Raw genomic sequence first — 12,325 nt, 5'->3', positions numbered from 1 at the left:
CCATGATGACATCACCAAAGGAGGCTGTGGATTATTCATGTCATTGGATATCTGACAGAAGCTGCAGAGACTGCATTTGTATTTTCCTCTCGTCGGTTTATCTTTCGCTCATTTGCTGCTGCAGCTTCAGATTTTAATGCAGACATTCATTCCACTTTATGACCCAGCACGGCCTGTTGTGTAAAGTTCAGAGTGCTTGTTCATCACTGGGAAACGTTACACGTGTCAGATGCACGTACGTGATAAGAGCCTGTCTTGTGTTAAAGTGCAGCTTGAAAACCATCATCCTTCCCGTCTGGCACTTCCTGTTCCTCCATTCAGCCGCCTTTCCCGAAATCAGTCCCAGAGATAGCGGTGGGGGGGCTTCAACTCTTTAAGGCCTGTTGGAAAGGAGCCAGAGTTATTTATAACCCCAGCAGAGGAGGGTCCCTCTGGCTGCTGAAGCATGGAAGCTATGTGTATGAGACAACCCCCCCATGAATTGTAGTGCTGCATGACCCTGAATATAATGCTGTGTGGAAAACGTATCCTACACAGTGAGACACAGGCAGAGGCAGTGCAGCTGGTGTGTCCTTCAGGGCGCTATTCAAGGCTGCTTTTAAATACTTACAGACAAAACGTGGGCGTCGTAGTCCTGGAAGCAGGGGTCCCCCAACCGGGGGTGCCAGATAAACGTTGAGGGGGTCCCCAAGCCCAATTAAAAATAATACATGAATTCACTTAAACGTGCAATGGTTAAATATTTAAATGTATATATTAATTTTTTGGCTAATACTTTTTAACACTTAGTTTAAATAAAATGTGCTACTCAAATGTTGTACAAATTGCAATCTTCATTTTCTTATTGCTTTTGCGAGGCTGAGAAAAAGTTGGGAACTGGTGCCTTATAGCATTAATCAGTGAAATGTTATGTTTCAAGATCCACAAACATCATATTTTTCAGAGCTTATATTTTATTATTATTATTTTTATGATAATGCTTGTCTTCCAAAAGTATTTTGTGAACCAGTTTAATGACATGATCCATAAATCAGGAAGAATTTGGAGCAAAGGAGAGGATTTCAAACTGTTTAACGAGCAGAATAAAGTTGGCGTTGTGTGTTTTCTGTGTTCTAGTGTGCCTGGGGACAGACATGAAGCTGGACCTGCCATCCAGCCTGGATAATCACTACGAAACCCTGAGGCTGCTCTACACGGGGTGCCAGGTTGTGCATGGCAACCTGGAGATTACACACCTTCATGGAAGCCCTGACCTCACCTTCCTACAGGTGAAAAAGGGTCTTGCTGAATTAGTATATTATATAGTAAAGATAAAATGACTATTCTGTTATCGCAGACCTTTAGCCAGCTACTCTCGTTATTATTTCCATTCAGCCTCATGCTTTTGTGTGCGTCGTCGCCTCTTCCTCAGGGGATCGTGGAAGTGCAGGGCTATGTGCTCGTAGCGCACGTGTCGGTGACTCTGGTGCCTTTGGACAACCTTCGGATCATAAGAGGCAGCCAGTTGTACAACTCCAGCTATGCCCTGGCCGCTCTAAATAACACTTTGGATGGACGGGGGCTCCGGACGCTCCGGCTTCGTAGCCTCACAGGTCAGACAGGAAAACGCAAGAGTTTCAGTTGCTGCCTTTCACCAGCATCTATATGACACTATATGTCCTCTTCCCTACAGAGATCCTGTTGGGTGGGGTGTATATTTGGGGGAACCCCCATCTGTGCTTCCCAGACCCCCAGGAAATCGTTTGGAGGGACACTTTGGACGAGAATAACATCCACGCCAAGAGGCACCGAATGCAGCCTCGGGCCTCTAACTGTGAGTACCTCATTGTGATGTTGAGGCGGTAAATATATTGTTAAAATAATCACGAGTGCAAGAAAAGCAACATGTTGTGTTAAAAAAAAAAAGGGTTAAATTTGTGGCCGTGGGTGAAATATCTTGACGGTTAATGAGGTGGATTGTTTGCAAATTGTTCTCTGGAGTGGGTGTAAATGTTGGATTGCCCCCCCCCCCCCCCATCCAAATGTTGGAGAGGTGTTGAGATAAGGGCTTTCCAAAGCTACTTGACTACCTAACAGGCAGTTATAGCGAGGTCTAATTACACTGGTGTCTCTCTAACAGCCTGCAGAGACACTGCCATAATTGTAGACCCTTAGTTGTCGTTCTCCCCTCATGTGGTATTTCTGGGTTTCTTTTTAAACAGGTCCAGATTGTTCCTCTCTATGTGGCAAAAGCTGCTGGGGGGAAACTGATCAGGACTGCCAGACCTGTGAGTTATAACATCGTGCGCACTTTGTTTTCAGAGAAAAAGTCCATCACAGGTGACAGACAGCTGAAAACGCCATCTTTGTGTTTGTGTTGTGCTCCAAGTGACCCGTATTAAATGTGCGTCTGGCTGTCGGCGGTGCAAAGGCCCCCTCCCCAATGACTGCTGCCACATGCAGTGCGCTGCAGGATGCACCGGACCGAAGGACTCCGACTGCCTGGTACAAGTCGCACTCAGACACGCGCGTCCGTCCGGTATTCGCTGTGCTTGTGATCGTCATGCGGCGTCTTGCTGTCAGACACGTCCTGTCATTTCCGCTCCGTCTCGCCCGCAGGCTTGCCGTCACTTCAACGACAGCGGCGTGTGTAACGAGAACTGTCCCCAAGCCACCATCTACGACCCCGTCACCTATCAGTCCAAACCCAACCCTAACAAGAAGTTCAACTTTGGGGCCACTTGCGTCAAGACGTGCCCTTGTGAGAGCCTTTTCTATATGTATATGTGTATATATAACATTACCGCCTTTGTAATACTTCAGGCTTCCATCAAGGTGCCCTTTCAACACTTTATTTCCATGTTTCCAGATAACTATCTTCCCATGGATGTTGCTTGCACCTTGGTTTGTCCCAGAGCCAACCAGGAAGTTACCGTCACCCATCCGGACGGAAACGAGACGCAGAAATGCGAGAAGTGCGAAGGAGACTGCCCAAAAGGTGGGGATTGTGTCTTTTGGCCTTTTCAGCTGCCCATCAGTGCAAACATCCGATCATATGAACACGTGTTGTTGCTCGACTGAGGCTGGGATGAGTGATTTTGAACACAGAGTGATTGTTAGGTATGGCACAAGTTTAGGAGCTCAGTAAATGCGGATCTGGAGCACTAGTCTTGAGAGTCTACAGAGAGCAGTGTAACAAATAAACATCCAGGCAGCAGTTCTGCAGGTTTAGTGAAAAGGAGGATGTTTGAGCTGATTGACAAATGACTCAAATAAGCATCCATTTCAGACTGCAATTAACCCCTGCACACCCTGGAGGGGAAACGCTCGTCGCCATTGACTGCAGTTTGCATGGAGATTCTTTCTTGTCACTTCTGTCTGCTAGTAAAAAAAAAAAGAAAGGCTTTAAGTTACAGTGACATATAATGCATTCCCAGAAGGAAGTAAGGACACTTAAACTATGATTTTATAAGATATCAAACAAAAATAACAGCCTTTTTAGGAAAGAAATGTGGATACAGTCTGGAAGAGAGCGCCTCTCATTATGCCAGTAATGAGCTCTGCTAAAGTACTTTGATAAGTTTGCTTTTTGCTGGTAAAGGTGCTCTTTTGGTGTAGTTAGTGTGTTCGAATGCTTTTTTTAGGTTCCCTTTAATGGGTGCACTCTACGCTTCCTCTTTTGGCCACCTCAGGCAGGATAGTGCACCGTTTCATACGGCTCACGTACTCTCGTCAACACAAACTGGTTCCACAACATGGCATTGAGAGATCAGAGTACTTCAGTAAACACTCTAAACTCCGGTTTCAAATCTAATTGATTTAAGGTCTTAAATCCAAAACGGCATTAATGTGCGTCCAGTCTGGACCAGACTGAAAAGCATTCTCTTGAAGTGCCCTTTTTATGCACTGGATCAGGGGACACATTCCAGAGGTTAACTCTTTATTGCATTGTTACGCAACCTACTCTAGTGGCCTCCATTCTCAGAATCTCAAGGGGCATTTGTGGCACCTTGATGTTTCCATGTCATGGAGATTCAGGCCTTGCATCGGGGAAACAAGCGGTTTAACAAGGTGCCCCTAATTGAGCGGACACTGATCGTGTGCACATAACAAAGCAACGTGTTCCATAATTATTGTTATGCGTTCTGCATGTGCATGACGTGGTGATTTTGCGTGCTGCACTTACTGATGCGCTCGCGCGTCACTTAATGACGACGGTGCGAAGCGAACCAACCTGTTTCTACAGCATGTTGTTGTTGTTACAGCTGGGGTTTGACTCCTTGACCAGGATAGGTCAATTTAGAGCATTTAAATAATTCGACTTCAGGTCTAGACTTTGCAGGGTGTCTTCATTGAACTGTTTACATTGATCATGCAATAGATCGTTCAGTTTTTTTTAAAAACCCTTTTTGTTAAATGCAATATATATTCTATCTACAAGACGTTGTCGTGGTTTTTATTGCAGTGTGTTATGGCCTGGGTAGGGACAGCCTTGGTGTAACGGACTCCCACGGTGTAACAATGGTGACTTCTTCTAATGTGGAGCAGTTCAACAAGTGCAAGAAGATTTTTGGTAGCCTCGCCTTCCTTCCTCAGAGCTTCACAAGGTAAGGAAGACCAAAACTGTTTTGTCTCACAAAGATGCCTCTGAAATGACCAAATAAAGCAAAAAATGTCTAAATACCGTAATAAAAAATAAAAAAAACTGAGTGATCATGGGATTTCTCCTCAACCAACATGACAAAGGGAGACATTTTCACACACGAGGTAATATTTTATTCTATGGTCATAAAACAATGGTTTATAGTGAATGTCTACATTTATGCACAGTAATAATATACAGTATAAAGTATAAATGAAATATTCAGCTGTCACCACTTTCTCTTCATGTCTGATGGAATGGCAAGCATGAATAATTAATGATTATTTTGCACAGGCTTGCACACACACACACACACACACACACAAGTGTGAAATGTAAATACAAACTTCCCAATGCAGGCTGCTTGCGTGATTACAGAGATAAAGTAGATAATTATCATCACATCTTGGCACGTGCCAACTTGTGAGGAGGCTACGTAATCGCCCAGGAAGACGCAACCACATCTGGATCCACCATTACAGAAAATTATATATTTTATTGATAACTTCAAGAGTGAAGGAATGACTTGCTTATTCTGGCATGAGGCAGACCCAAGTAAAACATGGCTATCGGGTGGAGTGCTCACCTGTTTGTTTTGGTGATAGACTCCTGCGATTAACAATTGCTGCGAGATTTTGTTTTGCCGTAGCTTGGAAACCGTTATCGGCTTGTTGAGGTTTTAGTGTGTGTGTGTGTGGGGTGGGGGGGGGGGGGGGGGGGGTAGCTCTTACTGTGCGCTCTTATTGCTTTTCTGTTTTGATCTTATGTTTCCACTTTCCAGGGAGCCTATGAGCAACACATCAGGCCTAACTTTGGAGCAGCTGAGAGCCTTTAAGAACCTAGAGGAGATTACAGGTACTGAGGAGAGCAGTGAGATAATAATCAGGCTATTTACTCTGAAACTGTATTTGATTCTGACATGTAGAAAACACAATCACCCCAGTTCTCACAAGCGTTCCATAAAACCTGCACAGAATCCTAGTCTACAGATGTTACGATGTCACCTGCTTTACAGTGCCTAATTTTGATGTGCAGGTTATTTGTATATTGATGCCTGGCCGGAAGCGTGGACTAATCTGAGTGTGTTTGAGAACCTAAAGGTGATCAGAGGCAGGATGCTCTACAAGTAAGACGTCTAATCTTTCTGCCTTACTGTGTGCCGATGCACATGCTGCATGTCCTATATTAACCCTCTTATGTCCAAGTTGTCCTTTTTAAGTCAAATCACTACCACTTCCCTCGACTATCGCTGTTTTCTTTTTTACCTTTATGATTTTATCCATTGGTTCAGCTTTATGCTGCCACATATAATCTTAAAATCGGAGCTTTGTTTCCTTGTCGGTGCTCATTCGGTTGAGGCAGTTTGTTCCCTTTCAGGGTTATAAAGGGTAATTATTAGCCGGCGATGGGGCCTTAACTTCCATCACATGCCAACTTGGCTGAGAGTAAATGTCTGTGGGACAGTATGTATGTCATGTTGCAAAACTAAACCGGGTTAAAGAGATAAATGTGAAATGCACACCAAATTCTGCTATTATTACCGGGTCGTTGTGATTTGATTAGTCTATTTGTTTCTTTGTTGTAGTTAAAATCTCCGTCTGTGTGTTTTACTTTGTTTTCATCTATGTTGTCAATTTGTTCTATTTGTTTTTGTCAAGTGGGATTTCTCTTTTGGCTTCTGGTATTTTGCCCCGGGCTTTTTTCTTTCGCAGTAGTAATAATTCATTTGTTCTTTCACTCGTTTTTATTCTATTTAGGGGTGTGTTTTCACTCGCAGTCCAGAATCTGCACATCCAGTCTCTCGGGTTGCGTTCGCTACGCAGTGTCAGCGGAGGTTTAGTCCTGCTGCACAACAATTCCCAACTGTGCTACACCAGTTCACTGCCCTGGGACAGTCTCCTTCACCCAACCCAGGGGCCCCACCGAATTGTCAGTAAAAACCAGGACCCCCAGGCCTGCGGTAGGTGAACACTGCAATGTTAAGGTCTATTAAAGTTACTGCGTTGTGCTTGGACAGCTGTCATTCTTCAGCAGTCTCTATTTAAATGAAATACTTTGGCCAGATACAATATTTTATTTAATTCCTTCAGACCAGAACCCGTCTGCATAAATGAATGTTTTAAGAATGCAGTCCTTCTTCAGTGTTGCATGGTTTCAAACATGTCTCAGTGAGACCGGTTTAAAATGTGCAGCTTTTTCCTGCTTCCGTGTGTGTTTTCAGAGGCAGAGGGGCACATATGTCACCCACTTTGTGAGGGGGGCTGCTGGGGTCCAGGGCCGGGCCAGTGCGTGTCCTGCAGCGCTTTCCAACGTGGCACCGAGTGTGTGGAGCAGTGTGACATCTATCAGGGGTACAGTTTGTATGTTTGTGTATTTGTTTGGGTGTACTTGTGCTATACCAAATATATGTATTAAGATGTGACAAATGTGTCTGAACCCATGTATAATGGTGCAATGTACACTTCTCGTGTACCCCTCTTAGACTTTTTTTTTTTTATACTATACATTGTTTCCCAGCTCTTTACGGTTCAGAGACGTTATCCTGTGCAGGTCATGTGGGAAGGTTAACATTGGCAGCGTGGGGCCCCACTTTCTAAAAATATACATCCTTATGAAAGCTCAGGTGCTTGAACTCATCCAAGAAATGTCCTTCTCTGTTTAATAAAGTTGTCTTCCATCCCTGCCGTGCTTGTGCTGCAGGTCTGTGCGTGAATTTGCAGATGGCTCTCGGTGCGTTGTCTGTCATTCAGAGTGCCGTCCTCTCAACGGCTCCGCTTCCTGTTATGGCCCGGTAAGATGCTCATGAGGTTCGCTATTCTGACAACAGAATAACTGATGAAAACGCCACCATCTAGTCACCCATCATGACTTCTGACACTACAAAAGTGATTGAAATAAGCTTTCTGTAAATGTACTCGCGCTTCTGCCCTTTGTGTGACTTCAGGCTGCAGATCATTGTGCAGAGTGCGAAAACCTCCAGGATGGTGAGTTTTGCGTGGATCATTGTCCCAGCGGTGTGAAGGAGGATCAGCAAACGGTGTGGAAGTACCACAATGCCACAGGACACTGTCTGCCATGCAGCTTCAATTGCACGCTGTCGTGAGTAGACGTCGCATGCACAGAAGCACCGTGAAACCGCACGCAAAATGAGAATTGGTCACAATCCGACTCTCTCTGCTTTAGTTGCACTGTGATGGATGACAGAGGTTGCCCGGTTGACACCAGGACTGGGTGAGATACCTTTTGACTCCAAATGGAATTCATTCCTGGATGAAATTGAACAAATTCAACCTTCTTTGAGACTTATGCTGAACATTTGATTTCTCTGTTTAGACCAGGTACAACCATCGCAGCTGCAGTGGGCGGTGTGGTGCTCTTCTTCATCCTACTGGCTTTGCTGGTCTTCTACCTGAGAAGACAAAAAAAGCTGAAGAGGAAGGAGACAATGAGAAGGATCCTGCAAGAACACGAGGTTGGCCCAGAAACACTGACATCCCATCATATAGTCAAAGCGAAAGGTTTAAAAGACAAGACTGCCTCCTTCTTTTGTGTAGCTGGTGGAGCCGCTAACGCCCAGTGGCGCGTCGCCCAATCAGGCTCAGATGCGCATCCTGAAGGAGACTGAGTTGAAAAAGCTCAGGGTGCTTGGTGCAGGGGCATTTGGAACTGTGTACAAGGTGTGTGCGCCTGCTATTTAACAATGTTGTAGTATATGTTTAGCTTTACATCATAAACATGTTTCTGAATAGTTCTGATCACTTGTTTCAGGGCGTGTGGGCACCTGATGGGGAAAATGTGAAAATTCCTGTCGCCATTAAGGTATTGCGAGAGAACACCTCTCCGAAGGCCAATAAAGAGATCCTTGACGTGAGTCGAAGGCAGATGCGCTCATGCGTAGCACAGTAAAGATGGTCGCCAACCACTGAACGTATCGCCCTCATCTTCCTCAGGAGGCTTACGTGATGGCGGGCGTGGCCAGCCCCTACGTGTGCCGTTTGCTGGGGATATGTCTGACCTCCACAGTGCAGCTGGTCACTCAGCTGATGCCGTTTGGCTGCCTCCTCGACTACGTCAGGGAGAACAAGGACCGCATCGGCTCCCAGTATCTCCTCAACTGGTGCGTCCAAATCGCCAAGGTACGTAAGCGAGTCATCATCGCGTCGTAGACTTCGGTGCACATGCCTCTACTGTCGCTTGCAATCGTAGAAGCCTGTCGTCTATTTTAGCAAAACGGCGTCTGAAATTGTCCAAAGTTAACGTGGTATAGGCTAAACATTTGTAAATACATGGATACACGCGTGCGTGTTGTTGGTGTGTAGGGAATGAGTTACCTGGAGGAGGTCCGGCTGGTCCACAGAGACCTGGCTGCCCGCAACGTTCTGGTGAGGAATCCCAACCACGTGAAGATCACCGACTTTGGTTTGGCCCGTCTGCTCGATATCGACGAGACTGAATACCACGCTGATGGAGGGAAGGTAAGGCAGGGCAGTGACTGCAGCACTGGGGCGGTCATGTTAAAAAAAAAAATAAACTACCCAACAGATTTCAGAGTTCTCTACTTGTGTTTCCAGGTCCCGATTAAGTGGATGGCCCTGGAGTCAATTCTGCACCGGAGGTTCACTCATCAGAGCGACGTGTGGAGCTACGGTCGGTATCAGTCAGGGCTGAAAACGGCATTTAAGGAACAGAAACACAAGTATCGTTGTTTGATATTGCTGAAATTATAATATAACAACTCCAAGGTGTAAATAAGGTTGAATGAAACACGTTTTGATTTAAAAACAGGCTTTTATTTTGTAGTTTTAGTGACAAGACTTTAGTAGTCGGACAAAAGCAGCAGTAAAGGATGCATCATATGGAGTTGAGATGTTAATTGTGCCTTTTGTCGTCAGGGGTTACCGTGTGGGAGCTGATGACATTTGGTGCTAAACCCTATGACATGATCCCAGCCAGAGAGATCCCAGATGTTTTAGAGGAAGGAGAACGGCTTCCCCAGCCCCTCATCTGCACCATCGACGTCTACATGATCATGGTCAAATGTCCGTAGCGCCCACTGCTTATTCTGATTAGTCTCGAAGATGATTGATTGACACGCTGATCTTATATTCGGCCTCAGGTTGGATGATCGACCCAGACAGCAGGCCGCGGTTCAAAGATTTGGTGAATGATTTCAGTGCCATGGCCAGAGATCCTCCTCGTTACGTAGTCATTCAGGTTTGGGAAATGTTTTACTTTGAAGGACTGCTCTGCAGTTTCGCGTCGTGCATCGCTGCACGTTGTTTCTGGCCCGACTGCCCTATAATGCAGCCATGGAGACAAATGCATGTTATTACTGTTTTCCGTCGGTGCTCTTATCTTTGCTTCTGCCACAGAATGAAGACCAGATGAGCTTTTCCAGCCCGGAGGACAGCAGGTTCTACCGAATGCTTCTGGAGGAGGAAGGGAACAACATGAGGGAGTTGCTGGATGCGGAGAAGTATTTGGTTCCTCAGCCCAACGCCTTCCCCAGGACTCAGGGAGAAGGACCTCAAGCCAATGGGCCATCCAGGCACCAGTCATACAGGGTCAGTGGCAAGAAAGGCAATTCTCTCTTGGACTGTTCCTATTTTGGCGTTTTATTGGTTTTAGCAAGATAATCTCTCATTGGTGTGTCAAATTCAGTTTTTAATTCTTCACTGTTACGGTGGAATACCTGCTTTTTAGTGTAATGTGAAGAGAAAATGTTAGCATGTTGACATGCTAAACTCAGAAGGTGAATGTCATTGTTAGCACGGCGTCTTACATTTTCAGGTTGTCCATTAGCATGCCCATTTAGCTGCTACTATAACCCGAGACCATTGTTTGATTAAATGTTTTTCCTGTTTTAACCTGATTGCTAACATAACTCGCCTTAAAATGACTAAATAGGAGCTATTGTTTATTGTTTATTATATGGATTTCATTCTAAACTAAATCGGATTTTCAACATAGAATGTGATTTGTGGACTGCTTATCAATGTTTTGTCTGTTTGGACATTTTAGTTGCCGTGACGACCTGGTAACGTTTGAGTGGCTGAATTCCACGCCTTGTCTTTGCCCTGTCACGACTCTGTCTCCTCTCCCTCTTGCAGAGCAGAGATCAGGGCTTGGATGTGGAGCCCTCTGTGATCAACGGGCCCCGGAGCATTTACTCCTCGCTGAGCACTCTCGGCCGAAGCCAGTACCCTACATTACCTTTAGGAGCCAGCACCTCCAATGGCCTGTGGACTCCTCAGTACCCAACACTGGAGCGGAGCCCGTCGCAAGGAGGCCAGTCTGATAATGTCTTCTTGGACGGACCTTCAGATGACCCCTCATTGCCCCCTGCCAGTCCGGGACGCTACTGCAAAGACCCCACCTACTCCAACGGGAGTCAGAGTGACCTGGAGACAGACGGGCCGAATGGTTTCCCTCATCCTCAAAACCTTCATCACTCCCTGCCCAGGCGAACTCATGGACCGAATCAAAATCGTGCCATGCCAGGTGAGTGGGACTGTTGTTGTCTAGAAAACAATGAAAGCACGTGTTATATAACAGAACCTCAGAAAGTTACGTTTTGAAACAACAATTCCCTTCTACTTTATTTTTTAGAATACGTCAACCAAGAGATTCAGAACTTTAGGCCGGGGGTCCCCGAACGACCCAGCACATTGCCTCGCAAAGGCTCCAGAGTCGAAAGACGGGTCCCCAACGGCCTGAGCTCTGGTCACAGCGTGGAAAACCCCGGGTACTTGGTCCCCGTGAACACCGGAGCCGCCACCTCGCCAGCCTTTGACAACCCATACTACCTGGACCTTGTAGCCGGTGTCCCGGCAGTGGACAGCCCCGAGGGCCCCGAGATGGATGGAGGAGGGCCCAGGCACGTGAACGGGTTTGTGACCCCGACAGCAGAGAATCCAGAGTATTTGGGACTAGCAGACACCTGGAGCGGATATACCTGAGGGACGGAGAGTAACGCGATGAACTCGAGGAGTCGCAGATTGTGTTCTACTGAAGTTATGCGCATGTGATTCTGAATGTCACGTGAAGGACCTGAATTCAAACTGGTCACGTTCGTCCAGCTAAAGTCCCCGAATCATCCAGATCCGGCACAGCACGACTCGCGTTAATCTGGTGTTTGTGGCAACATTTGTATTCCTATCGTTCTCGATGCCATCTTCACTCACCACTGTTGAGTGCCAAAATCACCATCTCTGTGCCTCTGTATGCAACGCAGTGCTTGATTAGCAAAGGAGTTCACATTTGTCAAAACCCATCACGGTGCCAGAAGGGACGGATTATCACAGAATCCACCGTGTGGATCGATGAATGCCGATTCATTTTTAGAGCTCATTTTTGTTTCCTCTACAAAAATCGATGCCATTTTGCATTCTCCTTGGTTCCCTTGTGTGTTTTGGGGGGGCATCTCAGCCCAGCTACGTGAAAAGGAAAAAAAAACAACTATATAGAACTCTTGGACAAAGTGGACCCCGATCTGCATTGAAGGCGATGTTTAGTATTCTGGTGAGTCTCTGACCTGATGGGGATCTTCACCACACTCAAAGCAGTTTTGTTTTGGCCAGAGAAAGCCCTGCAGCCCATCTGGCCAGTGAACATGCTCTCGAAAAGAAAGACATCCTGTATGGAGAAGACAGGGGCATTGTGTCACACTGACGTATGTGGCTGTCGGTGTGTCTAGCTGCAGTT

At 46.1% G+C, this 12,325-nt stretch overlaps 1 protein-coding gene across 1 annotated transcript; it reads left to right on the top strand.

Moving 5' to 3' along the window:
* The first annotated feature begins 1,121 nt into the window (after window positions 1–1,121).
* LOC137914301 (receptor tyrosine-protein kinase erbB-2-like) lies at window positions 1,122–11,580 on the top strand. Its single transcript, XM_068757905.1, has 26 exons — window positions 1,122–1,268; window positions 1,412–1,592; window positions 1,673–1,813; window positions 2,202–2,267; window positions 2,369–2,484; window positions 2,599–2,740; window positions 2,849–2,977; window positions 4,445–4,586; window positions 5,403–5,476; window positions 5,657–5,747; window positions 6,379–6,581; window positions 6,843–6,972; window positions 7,322–7,412; window positions 7,566–7,720; window positions 7,805–7,852; window positions 7,955–8,093; window positions 8,176–8,298; window positions 8,390–8,488; window positions 8,572–8,757; window positions 8,941–9,096; window positions 9,193–9,268; window positions 9,514–9,660; window positions 9,738–9,835; window positions 9,994–10,185; window positions 10,732–11,122; window positions 11,231–11,580. Exons 1-26 carry the CDS (start codon window positions 1,134–1,136, stop codon window positions 11,578–11,580), a joined length of 3,801 nt encoding a protein of 1,266 aa, XP_068614006.1. The 5' UTR covers window positions 1,122–1,133.
* The last annotated feature ends 745 nt before the right edge of the window (window positions 11,581–12,325 follow it).

This window comes from Brachionichthys hirsutus, unplaced genomic scaffold (assembly GCF_040956055.1).
Source record: "Brachionichthys hirsutus isolate HB-005 unplaced genomic scaffold, CSIRO-AGI_Bhir_v1 contig_862, whole genome shotgun sequence".
Classification (NCBI taxonomy): Eukaryota; Metazoa; Chordata; class Actinopteri; order Lophiiformes; family Brachionichthyidae; genus Brachionichthys; species Brachionichthys hirsutus.
The sequence above is the reverse complement of the archived record's forward strand: the minus strand, read 5'-3'. Positions and strand labels throughout refer to the sequence as shown.